The sequence below is a fragment of the Xiphophorus couchianus genome, chromosome 16 (assembly GCF_001444195.1).
Source record: "Xiphophorus couchianus chromosome 16, X_couchianus-1.0, whole genome shotgun sequence".
In the NCBI taxonomy this organism is placed as follows: domain Eukaryota; kingdom Metazoa; phylum Chordata; class Actinopteri; order Cyprinodontiformes; family Poeciliidae; genus Xiphophorus; species Xiphophorus couchianus.
The window spans coordinates 9,657,972-9,673,578 of NC_040243.1; the positions used below are offsets into that span (position 1 = coordinate 9,657,972).

The window sequence follows — 15,607 nt, forward strand, 5'->3', positions numbered from 1 at the left end:
TGTTCTATGGTGATTATTTCTGTCTTTACTGCCGATGCCTTTTCCAGGTCATAGTCAAATATTAAACTGGAATGCATTGCTCCCACACAAACCTGACTATTCGGTCACTGAGCAATAGGGAGTTTGGGAAGATAGGGGAAAAAAGAGGAGGTTATTCACCTCTAATCAGCAGGACTACTGAGACAGACAGAGGGAGGAAGTTGAGTTATGAACCTTGTGACCATTAAGCAGAACAGACATTTTCTGGTTCAATTATTAAAGGTTTTGGTGTGAGTCATGGAGGAGAAATAGATTGCTTTATTTTTAGGTGAATTATTAGTTCATGTCACATGAGCAATTGGTAAGTCTTTCATTATTTATTGTATTAAGGACAAATAAGGCAGTTTTACTGTAAAGGTAAAACCGCAGATTGGGTTGAAGATACATGAACATTAAATTCAAAGCACATCACCTTGCTGTCACTGAACAAAATAGATAAAATGTCATCTAGTACCACACAAATAAGTTACATTCACATTAATATCACAGTAAAAACGCCATGTATTATTAGAATCAAACAATTTCTTAAGAGTACCCCAGGCTTCGTCAGATCACTGACATTTAAATGAGATGGGTATCACCCTAATTCTTTTTTGTGCTAAAGGATGCCACAGGATGAGTCTGCTCTGATCCTTTCAGCAGCACTTGCTATCCAAAATAAAATTGGATTCTATTTCTATAGATCTACTTTGTGGCACACAAATATCATGCTATAGTTTAAATATTTGCTGATTATCACAGAAGGTACAAAATGTCTACCCAACAGTATCTATTAGGATATTTTTGACAAAGGAAATTATTACAGAAACTGATTGCAACAATTATGTGTGACACAGTTGTATTCACATTTACAATTGGAATTCATCATTGTGGACTTGAAGACCTAAGATTTGGGCATTGTAGACCTTTTGGTTGTAATTTACTACACTAAAATTTTATTGATGATATAAAAGCGTAAAGTAAAGTAATGAGCACTTATACAACCCTGTTTCCACTTAAGGCTTTTCAAATGACACTGGAAGGTCATCTATTTTCTAAATGCAAAAGTAATTTATTTTTGGTCCACTTTTTTAGCTGTCATTTGTCAAAAAGCATACAATTAGAAATATTAGGGGATTTAAAGGTGTCATTCTATCCAGCACAATTTCCTGAGATTACACTCAGGTCTCACAAACATACACACTAACCTGAGAGCAAAACTGTAGTCCCATACATATACTCTTGTATATGTTGCAGCCAGCCACACACACCGATAAAAATTAATCCAGATAGAACAAAGAAAGTTCACCAATGTACTAATAGCATTTAGAACCCCAAATGTTTAAAACTACCACAACTCCTACATACATTTAACTTGACTTGATTTATTAAAATTCTGTAACTTATTTATATGTAATGATCGATGTGTGGTTATTGTCTTTCAGTTTGAAAGTGAAGTGAAATATTCTCACTGAGTATGGCATAAATATGATGGAAAAAATAGAAGGCCATTATCATGGAAATTTACAGTGCCTGTAGTTCCAGCATATGATTCTTATTCAGGAAAGCACGAGAGGACATTATGCTAATCAGCAGAGTGATGTTATGACCGTCTTGACTTGTGAAGATGTTTTCCAGCAATAAAAGCTCAGGAATATGATTGGCTGTAGCCAGTTTAATTGAAAATAGTCCCATAGGCAGGTTGCTTCTCAGGGGTGAAAGGTGGAACAGGTGGGGTAAAGATGAGAGTTTTTAAGCGTCAGGAGGTGAAGTACGAGTTCTGCATGGAGTACAGACGGTCGATGGGGTTTCCTACTCGTCCTGCCAGGAGACCGGCTTCTCCTGTTGCCAAGAGACAGTCACCAAGGTGACTGAGGCTTCCATCGCTGTCCAAGTCATGGAAGACCGTCTCTGAGTCTGCAGCAAAAAGAAAAAGAATCCAAATATATGTGGTCAACATTTGTCTTTTTCAGTTATACTAAAAAAGAAGGATGTCAGAAATGACTTTAAAGAATGAAAATGTAAATCCAACTTGAGGCTATATCAGTGCGTCTTACCATAGGAGTGGATCTGCTCACTGTTTAGTTGAGGAGGTGTCAGACCATGTCGAAATGGCTCTCCACTGTAAATGTTGGGGTCCAGAGAAAGTAACTGCTGACGTGGCAAAGACGGATATCCTAGAATGCTATCCATTCCATGGGTACTAGATCCATCTGGAAAGGTAGAGGTTCATTTTAAATACTTCATTTTTCTGTCTGCCTTCTTCTGAATCTTTCTCTTACCCTCACTGTCATCATTGCTTTGACGGCCCCCTCTGCTAGGCCCTCTCCTGGTCCCTCCCAGTTGTTCTTGTTCCTGCTGCTGCTGCTGCTGTTGCTGCTGTCTGCGAGCTATCTTTTTCATCTAGGGCGCAAAATAGGATACTGTAAGAATTTAATAAGGGTGTTAACATATAAAGTGATTGAACATATCTTCAAGAAAGATAGTCTGACCTTAGCTCTCTGGTTTTGAAACCACACCTGTACAACTCGCACTGTCAGGCCAGTCTCTGCAGCCAGTGTTTCCCTCACCTACAGGTTAGAGTTTTTCATTGCATTATCAGACAACCGAGGAAAAAACAATGAACTCTGAAGGGAAAGTCGAGGTTTGTTTGGCATGTATTTTCACTGATAAGAGGCTGATTCGCCTACCTTTCGGCATGGCTTGGCCGATACTTCAAAAGAGGCCTTGAAAGCTCGCCGCTGCTGTGTGGTCAAGATGGTGCGTGGTCGTTTTGAACGCTTGTGCTCTTTGCCTTCATCACCACCTTTCCCACTGCCAGATCCTCCCCCACCATCTTCATCCTCACTTTTCACTGAATAAGACAAAGTGTTGACAAAGCTCAAACTTAAACCCCTGTGCAATGTGCTCAGCAAGGCAGTTTTGTGGTGTATCACTATTTGGATGATCTCTTTACAATTACTTGTATTAGTGATCCGACACAAGCTTGAAATCTTATTTTCCTCATCATATTACGTGGTTATTTGGTAAAATATGATTATGCTACGTGTTTACAAAGAAGAGTTATCAGAATATTCCAAAGAAATGCGTTCTTTTGTGACTTCCATTCGATGTGGCACAAGTTAAACAGTATTCCATCAAACACTGCACCTGATTCAGTTGGAGCAGGACTAATAGCAGCAAGCATTTCCCTCTCCTTTTCATAGTCCATGCGGCAGAGCAGCTGGCCTTCTTTCAACACAAACTCATCACCTCTCTGCAGTCGGCGTTCACACTCGCAGCAGCTGAAGCAGCCCAGGTGGTATACCTGGCCCAGCACACGCATTATCAGCTCAGAGCGTCCAATGACCTGCAGGCAAGCGCTGCACTTCCTTATAAAGAGCCTGAAAGTAGAGAGAAGCAGAGAAACATGCCCATATGTGTTCAGATTGGTTTATGTCTGAAAGCAGAAAGGCAGTTAAGGCAATTAAATTTGAAGATACAAACAAGGATCTCTAATACATTTACCCTCGACTACAATTAACATGTAGATGAGTGAAGCCTCTTAATTAAAGTCTGTACAGACATTACTCAATTCACTGAGCAACAAAGTGAACATCTGTTAAGATGAGTAACAATTGTTCCCAACAGTTTTGCGCTTTGGTTTCTCTCTAATGACAGCAGGTGGCAGTAGTTAGTTGATAATCTACTGCATTTTCGAGCACAAGCCATAAATGTTGAGAACTTGTTACATTCCAGGTAACCTTATACAAACCATAATCTTAAAAATACATAGGCTACTCTGTAAATTACTCCTAAAATACTCTTTGTTGGATCCATTTATTTTTCTATTTTTCTTTTGTTCCTCTATTTCTCCCCCTCTGTGATGTTATAACCTTTCAATTGCTCTCATGCTTCACAATTACTTCCAGTGCCTATTTACATTCACAGGGCCCAAGACTGACTTTAAATTCCTCCCAAATCCCTGTTCTTGCACTTGGTTTCCTCCCCCTCCCTCAGCCTTTTCTGCCAGCATTCCCAGTTTTCCCTCATGCCCTCCAAGCCTGCCTCCCCAGTTCACTGAAACTAATAAAGACAGGATTAATTAGATTGTTGTTTAAACAGTGAGATGGCCAGACAGACGCTGTAAACTCATAACCAGGGATTGGTGATAGCATGGGGTTAATCTCTCTCCTCTCACTTATGCACACAAAACACACACACAAACACAGGTACTAGCCCACACATACACATGCATGCAAACCAACATTAGGTCATGCAACAACTGCCTTACTTACTTACTTAAATGCAACACCTATTATCGTGCTATTGGTTTAAAATAACTCCAGCAAGGTTACAGTTTTAATCCACAAGAACATCAGTATCACTTTTGAAGAATGAGGAACTCAAGAGCAGAAGAGATCTAGAATCAGTCAAGACTCGTGGATACCGAAATAGCATCACAACAAAACACAGATCTTGTTAGGAAAGGAGAGAGAATGAAAAGGGAGGGAATGAAGTGAGGAAGAAATGAAGGCTGAGTAATGACCTTCCCAGAATGAGTGAGAGTAAGGTGCTGTTGCCCAAATCTGGAGTGCAAAGACAGAGCCAGGTCTGCACATTAGAGCTTCTAATCTGTGATTCTGTCCCAAACGCAGCTGCTGCAGCTAATCTTTCTCAATCCATCTGCCAAACGTGCTCCCCAAATTCCCCAAATGACAGTGTCTCAAACTTGATACCAAAAACAAAAGTAGGCTACCTGTTGTCAACCCAATAGCCTAATTGTGTGTCTTATGTTTTACTGTTTTTAAACCTACTTTCTCATTAAAACGATGCAATGCACTCCAGACAGACAATTCATCTGTAAATTGGCAAACATGCTGTGGTAGTCAGTGGTATCACAAGCATATTCTACAAAGAATAACCCATCAGTGTGGTTTTTGCGCAGGCTCATTCTACATCTGAATAGGCACTTCAGTATCTTAAATAGTTTCTTTCACTGTGGACAATGCTCAACAGAACAGAATTGTCAGGGCTGCTTGACATAAGACGGATGATGTGTGTGGTTAACTCCCACACTCCCTAATCAATGTGTACACAGCACGATAGGAATTTACTCAACATGGCACATGAAGGCAACTTGGGGTAACTGCCACAGAGGGGGGTCTGTAAGTAGATCAGTCTAATCCCTCTAATAGAAGTATCATTCGCACATGGTCATGTTTGGGGGGCAGCTTACCAAAATCACAATAAACACAAGAGAGGGCAACCATGCACTTGAGGCAGCCTAAATTTAGCTTCACCATATTTATGCAAACATGTTACAATTTTCTGAGCATTTATAATTCATCTGTTTGAGAATCTGGAGTAATGATTAATAATGCCTATTAAACTGTAAGCTATTTTGTGGGAAAACACAATGTCAGCTTGTACATTACTGCAGGTCAATGCATACAGAAAGGAATACAAGTGTACGTCAGTCAAGACTTTGTTTTGTTCAAGATTCAAAAAAGGGAATTTCATGTGCAATGCAATGGATTTTTGAGACGATTGAGATTTAGAAGGTTAGAGCTCAAAGATTAAAAGATCAAATTCAGAAAGACAGAGACGTGCTGCATTCGTAGAGTTCTGATATCATCACGTGTTTCCTCTTTGTATTTCTCTAGATCCAAGGCATACAACCAGAATCTCTGCCATCTCCCTTAAGCTGTGTCATGTGGCATTGTTTAGCCTGTGAGCTCCGACAAGTTTAACACTGTCTGGACTGAAATACACTCATTTCATAAATATGTATGCATCTTAGAGCTGTTACAGTTTAGTTCATCCCTGTGTTGTCATGATTAATATTTATACAGCTATTGGTTTGGTTACACTGTATTTAAATTATTCTTGGTTTGGGTGCAGTGGTACTTAAATGTCTTGAAAAGAGAGGTTGTCATTCATTTCAAACACCTGGACTGTTATTTACTCTCAGAATATGATACACTTAGGTCCTGATGTGCTACATTTTGATTCCTGCAAACTTATTGACAGCAACATGTGACACATAACTGGCACTCCCTGAAAATTAAGGTATAACAAAAGGATTGAGGAGATACAGGAAAAAAGAACAAATCATATGCATCAATCTTACTTTTAAGTTGCATTTTGTTTTTATTCCTTAGGTATGTGCGCGTGTATGCGCGCAGGTGTATGTGTGTGTATACACATATGGGTGCACACTTTTGGCGGATATTGCTCTGTGGAGCAAAATGGCTCAGAGCCAGGGTTCAGTAATCACATCATCTCCTTTTATTAAATCTCCCTGCGCTGCTTCTGTGTTATTAAAATCTCCCAGCATTCCCCACGATACTTGCTACCCAGCCACCACTCTCACACATACGGTTTTGTGCGTGGGTGTGTGTGCGTGAGTGGGGTGTGTGTGTGTGTGTGTGTGCGTGCGTATGGATATAGCGATATATCTATATATCTCTATGTCAATAAATATGTGGATATATCTGCTATCTCTCCCTCTATTCACACACACACACACACACCCACATGCCCACACACACACACATACTACATATATGTGTATATATATATAGCTATATATCTATCCATAGATAGATAGATAGATAGATAGATCGATAGATAGATAGATAGATAGATAGATACCACCTTATGCACTCAAGCATAAACTTAAACACAGAGATAACTGTGGTGTAAACACAGATAAGGTGAATGAGTGCAAACATACAACAATAAAACAGAGACAGATGCTGTCATTTGCTTAACACGTCAACCTTTAATATCAGTAGTTTGCTAATGACTGCTTTCCAAAACCAAAACCTCACATATAGTTATATAGTCTCATTAAAAATTGTTCACAATAGTAAAACTGCAAGTGTATTAGAGAGCAGAATTGATTTTCAAAATATTAAAAAAGTCACCAAAAGCCTCTGTGACATGCATGGTTTGCATGAAATGTGTTTCTATGTAGGTTTGTGTGTCTTTGATCAAGAATGAATGCTATGTGTCAGGATGTAGATGTGTGTTTGTGAGCGTGAGTGATAGGGTGTGTGTTAGTTTAGATAAAACAGTTAATCCCCAGGCCACCAGAACGCAATATCCTGTCTGCCCGTTTCTCATTTCCTGTCTGACTCTGGCGGAGCGGGAAGCAGCAGGGAGGGGCTGGTGGGGGACAGTGGGGTCCGTTACCTCAGAAACAGAAGATACAGCAGACTGGTTAGAGAAAAGTCTATGCCAATCTCTCTATCTCTCCCTCTCTCTGATGCAACCCCCTATTCTCACTCTTTTTTCCGTCTCCCTCTCTGCTTTTATTATCTCAGATTTAATAAAGCTGAAGCGAGCAGCTTGTTCTGCCATGAAACATTTATTAGCTGTCTGTTATAAAATTGTTGTGGGGGAGGAAAGATGATGGGGTCTCATCTCACATTATGCAAAAACAGTGGCAATACCAAACTTACGACCCCTCCCACAGACATAAACACACACACACACACACACACACACACACGAGCACGCCCACCTACACTAACACACAATATACCAGATAAAAATCAGCCCATCAGTATGCCCTTTCTCTCTAAAACTCTCAGATATTTCCTCTTTTCTCTGTTTGTCCCATTTTGAACCTGTTCTTGATCACTTTAAGTTTTGCTATATGTTCTTTTACTCATTTTTATTAGAACTGATATTAGTCAACAGCACATCACCAATACAAAACAAAGAGACATCAAACTCGTTCATCCCCATTTTGTTTTCTTTTGGCAAACATCCAACCATCATCTTTTGAACTGCTCATTTTGCTCAGGAAAAAGCATTGTGGTGCATGAAAATTATGAATGTAATATTTCAATCCCTTGACATGAGTTTATATATATGTGAACAGATTTTTTGAAAAAATATATGTAATGGTGTGCGCAGACACTTTTTTTTTTTTTTACCCTTGCAGTATAGCTTTCTCTTTATTCTCTTAATAAAAACACCACCTTTTAATTGTAGCACATTTATTTTATTAGGGAGAAATATTTTCCTTCAGCAAAATTTTAAGTGGCACAAGTATGGCTGAAACTTTGCATTACCCCCCTTTGCTGACAGGACAGAACTTTGTCTTCCCTTACATTTCACAAGTCTGCAAAATTTAGAGAAAGGGATCTTTAACCATTCTTCATTCCACACAGTTCCTAGATTAAATAAAACCATGGTTCTTCTCTTATGATTTCTTCTATTTTACTTAATCTACATGTTTTCTTTTGGATTTACATGTAGGGACTGAGATGACGATGAAAGAAGGTTTATTTTTTGAACCTTTTTGTGTTTATGAGGGGATATGTGTTGGCCAAATAACCCATTTTTGGTTTAATGGCAGGAAAAAACCATGCAAGATTAACAAGGTTTTCAGTGTCTTTGAAGAAACAGGCCCACGGTATCATAGGGGGTTCACCATACATAGAAATTTACCATTTGTGTCAGACCAAACCCACCTGCAATGATTGATGCTGAAAAGCTCAATTGGGGTTTTATCTAACCAAAGCTCACAGTTCCAATACATGTTTATTGTTTGTGTTGATGAGCTAGAAGGGTCCTTTCCCGACAGGCCTTTCAAAAAGTTCTTGTCATGCAGCTAATGTCTAAAACTTGTTATGGAGACTTGGTGACCCTCAAGATGTCTGTACTGTTTTCCAAACGTGGTTTTACTTCCCAGTGCATCACAGTGCATGGAAAGATAAATATGCATCCTTGTCCGCCTGTGTGGCCATTGGCTGACAGAAATGGACGTCTACATATATCATGCCATATTTATAGCCCAAGGAAAGAGAAAGATACTTTAAGCTGGTCAGCTTAAGAAAAGTACAAGTGATATCATTTAACATTTATTTTAAGGAATTGCTGAAGTTACCAAATATTGAGGCTCAGTTTTTTTTTCTTTTGTTGCAAAATATTGGCATGAGATTTTTTAAAGACCCATCCCAACTTTTTTCAGGCATTTTAACCATTTTTATTAGCAATAATAATAAATTTATCCACATCTGCAAACATTGCAGTTCTGACATGTCAAAGCATTATTTACCCATTGAATCACATTCAATAAGAACAACATTAACTTTTTTTTGTTTTTTATTTATTACAATCAGTTAAAATCAGTTCTATTTGTCTCACTAGTTTTTAGTACATTGATTAATAAGAGATTTAGTTTCGGATAATTGGATGATTCATGTATTTAAACATATTTGTTTTTTAATGCCAACATTAAAACTAGTTGAGTTTTTTAAAATGGATTATAGTTATGTGCTGCTGGAAATAACAAATAAAAGTGTTTTTAGCTAAATGTTTGTTTCTAAACACATTTAAAAATCATTTAAAAGTATCTGATTTTTGTTCAATAATTATTGTGGAGGCCAACAGAAATAAACCTTTGTGATCTGTTTGACATATTACATAATTTTGTGTTAGTGTTTCACAGCAACACACAGTCAGATTTATCATCCGGACAGCCAGAGATTTCAATAATTAGCACAGAACCCAATCAGTCTCACCACAATTTCTTCCCTTTCGCCCCCTGAGACACAAGGCAGCGAGTGTGGTGCGGGTGGTGGGGCGATTAAGAGAAAACAAGGGATAAATGGGGAGATAAACTGTTTGGTGTCATCACTGCTATCAATCTCAACAAGAAGGAAATGAGGTTTGGTATACAGAAATATTATTACAAAGGAGACAGTGATGAATGAGGTAATGGATCAAGAGACAGGGAGAGGGATGGCTGATAGGGTGGAGGTGTAGAACGGAAGATGAAATATATTTGCTATCCCTGGATTCAGACTCAGGAGTTCACAAAAAAAAACACACTCAGCACAACTCTGTTTAGATTGTTCATAGTATAGTTATGTGCAGTATATAATTACATATATTTTAAATAGCAGACAATATTAAACATTTAAACATCTCTGTGACTCCCAACCCACATTGCATGGCATTAGTTAGTATCTGCACCAGTCTCCCACTTGGTTGAAGCTGCTTTTTTGGTTTTATAGAAGAGTTTTCTAGGTTCTGCATTGCCAGACAGCAGTCTTATTGTGACAAAATCGCTACATCTTAAGGTTAAAGTACGTTGTTTCCCATCATCCTGCCTTAATTTGATCTATCGATGTTATTTACTATAGTTTTCCAAACCGATCAGCTTGAAAGGATTTTTTTTACTGTCTACACCAAAAATAAGTAGGAAAATGTTTATGAATACAACATGGAATAGAAACTATTTTCATACTTCAGTGCTGTGCCCGAGCTGTTAAACCTGATTATTAATTTCATCTAAATATTTCCACTGTTGTGCTGAAGCCTTACATTCACATTTAAAGCAACTATCTTAGAATAATTAGAGAGGGAGTCCTTCAAAAATATTAAATATGCAAATGCTGAATTAGGTTTCGCCTTCAGGCAGTTACGCTGAGATGCATTGTGTGGGAGATGGGCTCATATTTCAATGTAAGATTGCTTTTCTAATGTGAATTGTTGTTTCCTGACATGCTTACTTTTTCATCCCGACTTAGTAATTCTAAATCTGGTCTACTACTTTCATCCTTCCACATGCAAGTTGAGTTCTAAAGAAAATAAACAATGTTTTCCTCATAGATTATGAGGAAAAGAGTACGTGAGGATGTCCTTCATGGGGGACTGTATACTGTGAAGGAGCCGGAGCTTTTGCATGTGTTTGTGCTCAATGACGTAATCCAGCCAGATATGAGCATAAAAATCTTGTAAAGTTTGTAAGATGCTGACTTAATAAGAATGTTAAATTAGGATAAATAATCTGAATATTATTTATGTAATTCCAAACATGCAAATATAACTCATAAGTCTGTATCAACATCGAGCAAATTATCTTTCCTGAAGCAGATGGAGCACTACTGAAACTGAGTCTCACGTAAAAAGCCTAAAGGGAAAAAAAAAATAAAAAAATCCTGTGCTAATAATTGTGTGAATTCCTCTAAAGTTCTTATGCATGATCCAAATTCCTGGACAACCTTCTCTGTTGCAATACACACACCTGCTTTAGATGGGGGAGTGTGTAGTGTAAGGCGCTGATGGACAGTCTGCAGGGAAAACAAGGAGACATTGTTGCTGATCTGCTGAAGGTCACAGACATTACTGTGTGCCAAGTCTGGCACCACCTCACACAACAAGGCAACACAGCATATGCACAGACAACTAAAACAACGCTGTGACGAATTAAGCACTTACTGTTGATATGAATCTGAAATTATATTCATTACACAAGGAAATCAAATTGCCTTTTTCATTCCATCACTGATAATCATGACTCATATGTAGTTTTGTCTGTACTTTCCCACTCATTTTTACAGATGAACGTCACACAATGGGGCTTTGATCTTCTTCTTTCTCACCCTCTCTCCTCCAGATGCCAGGTACAGTGGGAGAGTCTATGCTGCTGGATGCCGTCTAACACATTTCAAAACAATGATAACAAGCTCCAGGCTTTTCTTTAAGCTGTCCAAGCAGGAGCTTCCTCTGCAGACGCACACTGACTAGCATTGAACAAAAAAAAAATACAACAAAAACTAAAGGAAATGACCATGAAAGTATTGCTAAAGCTGAATCAGCAAACAACTATATGCCGTGCATTTCGCCAGCTGCTGTATTTTAAAACTATTTTACACTTTGGTATAACATTGTACTTCATTCAAAAAGGTTGTCGATGCAAATAAGGTTGCGTAAATTTAGGAATTTTTTATTTTATACATTTAGCAGAAATTTGATTTGGATAGGCAAATTGTTGCCTACGTACACAAGGTTTAGACAAAATTAATTTGCTGTTGCAAATAAATTAATAATTGTGAAAAGCATTGATACTGATAGAAGCATTGATAAAATAAAAAAAAATCTATTTTTTTCTTCACAAAAGGCTATGATCTTTAAACTGGGCAAAGGTTTGAATGCATTTAATTATTATATGTATCTAAATACCTATGTGTATCCCACATACACTCTGATAGTGTCAGTTTCAGTTTTAATTTAGATGAAATGTAAAATTTCCCAACAGCTTGAATGATTCCATTATTGCATGTGTAGTTTTGACCTGTGGCTTTGGTGCACTTGTTTAGAATAATTGACTTATGGGACTTATGGGACAGCTTAATTACAGGATTTTCTAAAGATGGTGAGAGTGCAGACGTTCAGACCTTTTGTAGAGTTTTCTCATTAATCATGTGTTTTGCTTTGAAAACAGTAAACAAAAAGCAATTTTTCTTATTGGTTGCAAAACATACTGGAAGCATTTTTCTGACAAAACAAAACCGAGACAGCAATTAACCAAACCTACAGCACAGGTTAATGTGACATTTTTATGTTGTTCTTTCTTCTTCCTAAGCTAGTGCAACTATCCCTGCTCCCTTTGCACCGACTTCCACTGATTATGCACAGCCTCTATGAACCCTCCCTTCGACTTAACCTCAAATCCTACCTTAATGCTAACCTGAGCACATTGTCTCATTTGCACCGGGTTTTGACACTCAACGTCAGAGATCACACGAGAAAACGGTAGGCGATACGTAAATCAAAACACACCTGAAGTCAATAAAATAAAAAAAATAAAAAAATAAAAACACTGTACATTTGCATGGGGACCGTTTCCAAAGAATAATGAACACAGTATTTAAAAAAGAACGCTTAGTTAGGAAATTGATTTTTCTCTTCTTAATTTGTTGAGAAATGCGTCTTACTTTTCATAGTCATGCTTGCAGTACAGCAGACGGTCCCTGCAGTAACAGGTCCCGGTGAGTGCGCTCAGACAGACGGCGCACTTGACGCAGGTCTCGTGCCAGGACCGCTCGTTCACGCGCAACAGGAAGCGGTCGGCGATGGGAGACTCGCAGCCCGCGCACACTTCTCCTCCTCCTCTGAAATCTGGACCTGATGGGAGCATATCACTGCCACAGTTACAGCGAAAAGGCCAGAACTAGTTCTGATATATAAATAAAAAAAAAGATCTTAAGCCTATCATCTGGCGCAAGCCAACTGTTCTTTCTCCCGATAAGGAAAAAATGGGAATATCCCTTTTGATGTTCGAAAAGCAAAAAGGTTACACAGACTTTTGATACAAATCGTATTTAAAGTGATTCAAATTTTAACTTCTTAAAATTTAAAATGATGTGGTATTGCGTGACATAAGTAACATCATAGATCCCTTTGACACTGCGCCTGCGACTTTTTTTTTTAAATCTCAAAACCAGCATGTCATTTCAAATTAAATCTTAAAGTGTTCTTATATGTACTTACCCCTGGGGTGAATTTAGCTCACTCTTTTCTATATTTAGAAATTGTCATATGTCAAGCTTTCAAAAATATTTCATTGTAGATATTTTTTATTTTAAAAAGCTGCTCATAAAACCCCGTTCCTCTGAGTGTTGCAACACAGAACTCACCAAAAGGCGTAGAGGACGGAGGCTGTTGCAAACAGGACTGCTGGTTCTCTTCAGTTTTCATTCCTTCTCTCCTTCCCTCAGTGTGATCGCTAAAGACACAAAATCACACAATATCGAAGAAATCATCGCAGGACATTCAAACACCGAAGGAAACCACGAGAACACGTGAGCCAAAGATGGAAAATTAAGCATCCGTCCATGTTTTTTTTCTTTCATGCGGCACTGATGTATAGTTAATAAATATTTAATTGAATTTTCAAAAACTATTACACTGGACTAGGTCCACGTCTTTAAATGCAGGAAATTTTAACGACAAAAATAAATATATATAAAGATATATATATATATATATATATATATTTGCAAAAGTCAACGAATCAAACTTGGACATCAAATGTTAGCTTTCGATTCAAACATCCCAGTAGTTCAGCATGAGCCTCAGATTCCTCATCCAGCCCTGACACGCCTACATTGTATAAGCCACTTTTAAAATGTTAATTTTATTTTGAAGGCAACAGTGTTTAGGTTTTATTTAAAAAACGAAAAAATAAAAAAAAAGAACATGCAAAAAACATTATTTTTATTTCTCCTTCTCCTTCATTTCTATTTTAAATGTTACTAAAAACATGCGTATTCCTTTAAACATTGAACGTAAATTCAGTTTAAACGTCATATAGGCTTTTAATGGCAACCAAAATCTTAAATTTATTGTTTTTTTAAATCGTATTGTACCAGACATATTTTGGTTAAACCCCCCCCCATTCTAAGCAAAGTCTCTACGTGTATATATATAAAAAAAATGCAACTTGGATTTTTTTTTCAATCTAATTTGTTCAGAAAGCGTATTCAGAACAACATAAAGGACATAAAATAGTTTAGCAAATTTTTCAAAAGCTAAAAACAAGATTAACTGAAATACTAGGTCTTGTCTGGAATATCAGACCGTCTGAAATTCCTTCTTATAATAATTCAAACTCCAATAACGGTTATTATAATACATTTACTTTTAAAACACATGAAAGAAATATTTGGGCCGTTCTTTCACAAAATAATCAGACTATGCAAAGAAATTATGCAAATGTACTTATTCTGATTGGGGATTTTTGTTGTGTGGCTTCAATAAAATGATGAATTGATTGCCACTCAATAGGTTGTGAAAGCTTGAAATCCTGTTTTGTTTTATTATTTCCAACCAGTCAATAAAACGTAGGTTTCATTCTGCCCATTTAGCAATTTAAATGAAACCGTCACATAGCATTACCGTCAAGCATTGTTTGAGTAGTGAAAGTAATAATAATAATAATAATAATCATTTTATTTGAGCTATCCAACTGATTCATTTGTTTTTCCCCCTCAATCATAAAAAAGTAGGTCAGTAGATTGACCGCATAACATAAATGTGGACAAAATCCAGGATGAGGAATATATGAGAAATAGCTGATAGAAGAAAAAATAGTATCAATTTCAGCACTTTATCCATTCTCACTCTACAAAAAATTTTTTTAATAAATAAATAAAAAATCAGCGAAATTATCATTTTATCCTGCACATTTACAGTGAAAAAAAAAACAAAAACATCCCACCCAGAGCGCTTTGCTTTAGAAAAAGAAAGATTGACTCAAGTGCAACTTTTGCATCTCACCATGCTGCTTTCTCCGACAACCTGTTCCTGGATCTCGGAGTCTTACCTTGAGGTGAAACACACTCCTCCTGAAATCTCGGTTGGCAACATTTAAATCCAGCGAAACCTCCAGATCGGGTGTGACTCAACAGAAGCGCCTATGTGGATCGTCCACATGAGCTACTTCACTGTTTGCTTACGGAAAAAAATTCCAACATCATGATGCCCCACAAATACGGTCTATTGTGTCTCCCGATTTCTCCGACAGCCGCGTCGCTCTGGGTTGTGGAGTAAAAAGGGAGCGGAGGGAGGAGATGGACACAGACGGTGGGAGGGAGAAGGTGCGGAAGATGATGAGAGAAGATGAGCAATAATACGAGCCTATTGATAACTTGGTTGGGGAGGATCGTTTGCATATGTCTTTAGGGTTAGATCAATACTTACAAGGGCACAGTTAAGCAATAACTTTATGCTGATATCCTCTTGTAGGTTATGACAAAATAAATCTGTTGTGGCTTTGATAATATTCTCAATCGTCTTGATC

The 15,607-nt window shown here is 37.7% G+C and overlaps 1 protein-coding gene across 1 annotated transcript; it reads right to left on the bottom strand.

Moving 5' to 3' along the window:
- Positions 1 to 341: 341 nt before the first annotated feature.
- On the bottom strand, positions 342 to 15,366 carry lmx1al (LIM homeobox transcription factor 1, alpha-like). Its single transcript, XM_028043189.1, has 9 exons — positions 15,131 to 15,366; positions 13,443 to 13,531; positions 12,741 to 12,930; positions 3,169 to 3,401; positions 2,709 to 2,872; positions 2,511 to 2,588; positions 2,301 to 2,421; positions 2,076 to 2,231; positions 342 to 1,935 (listed from the first exon to the last, which is right to left on the bottom strand). Exons 1-9 carry the CDS (start codon positions 15,172 to 15,174, stop codon positions 1,778 to 1,780), a joined length of 1,233 nt encoding a protein of 410 aa, XP_027898990.1. The 5' UTR covers positions 15,175 to 15,366; the 3' UTR covers positions 342 to 1,777.
- Positions 15,367 to 15,607: the final 241 nt, after the last annotated feature.

What these genes read in the sequence shown, in the direction of transcription:
- lmx1al (XM_028043189.1), bottom strand. Translation starts at nt 15,174, where the DNA reads ATGTTGCCAACCGAGATTTCAGGAGGAGTGTGTTTCACCTCAAG. An exon ending in TCCTGCTCCAACTGAATCAG is followed by an intron (nt 2,873 to 3,168) that starts GTGCAGTGTTTG and finishes TGTCTTATTCAG; the next exon opens with TGAAAAGTGAGGATGAAGAT. An exon ending in CGGCCAAGCCATGCCGAAAG is followed by an intron (nt 2,589 to 2,708) that starts GTAGGCGAATCA and finishes TCTAACCTGTAG; the next exon opens with GTGAGGGAAACACTGGCTGC.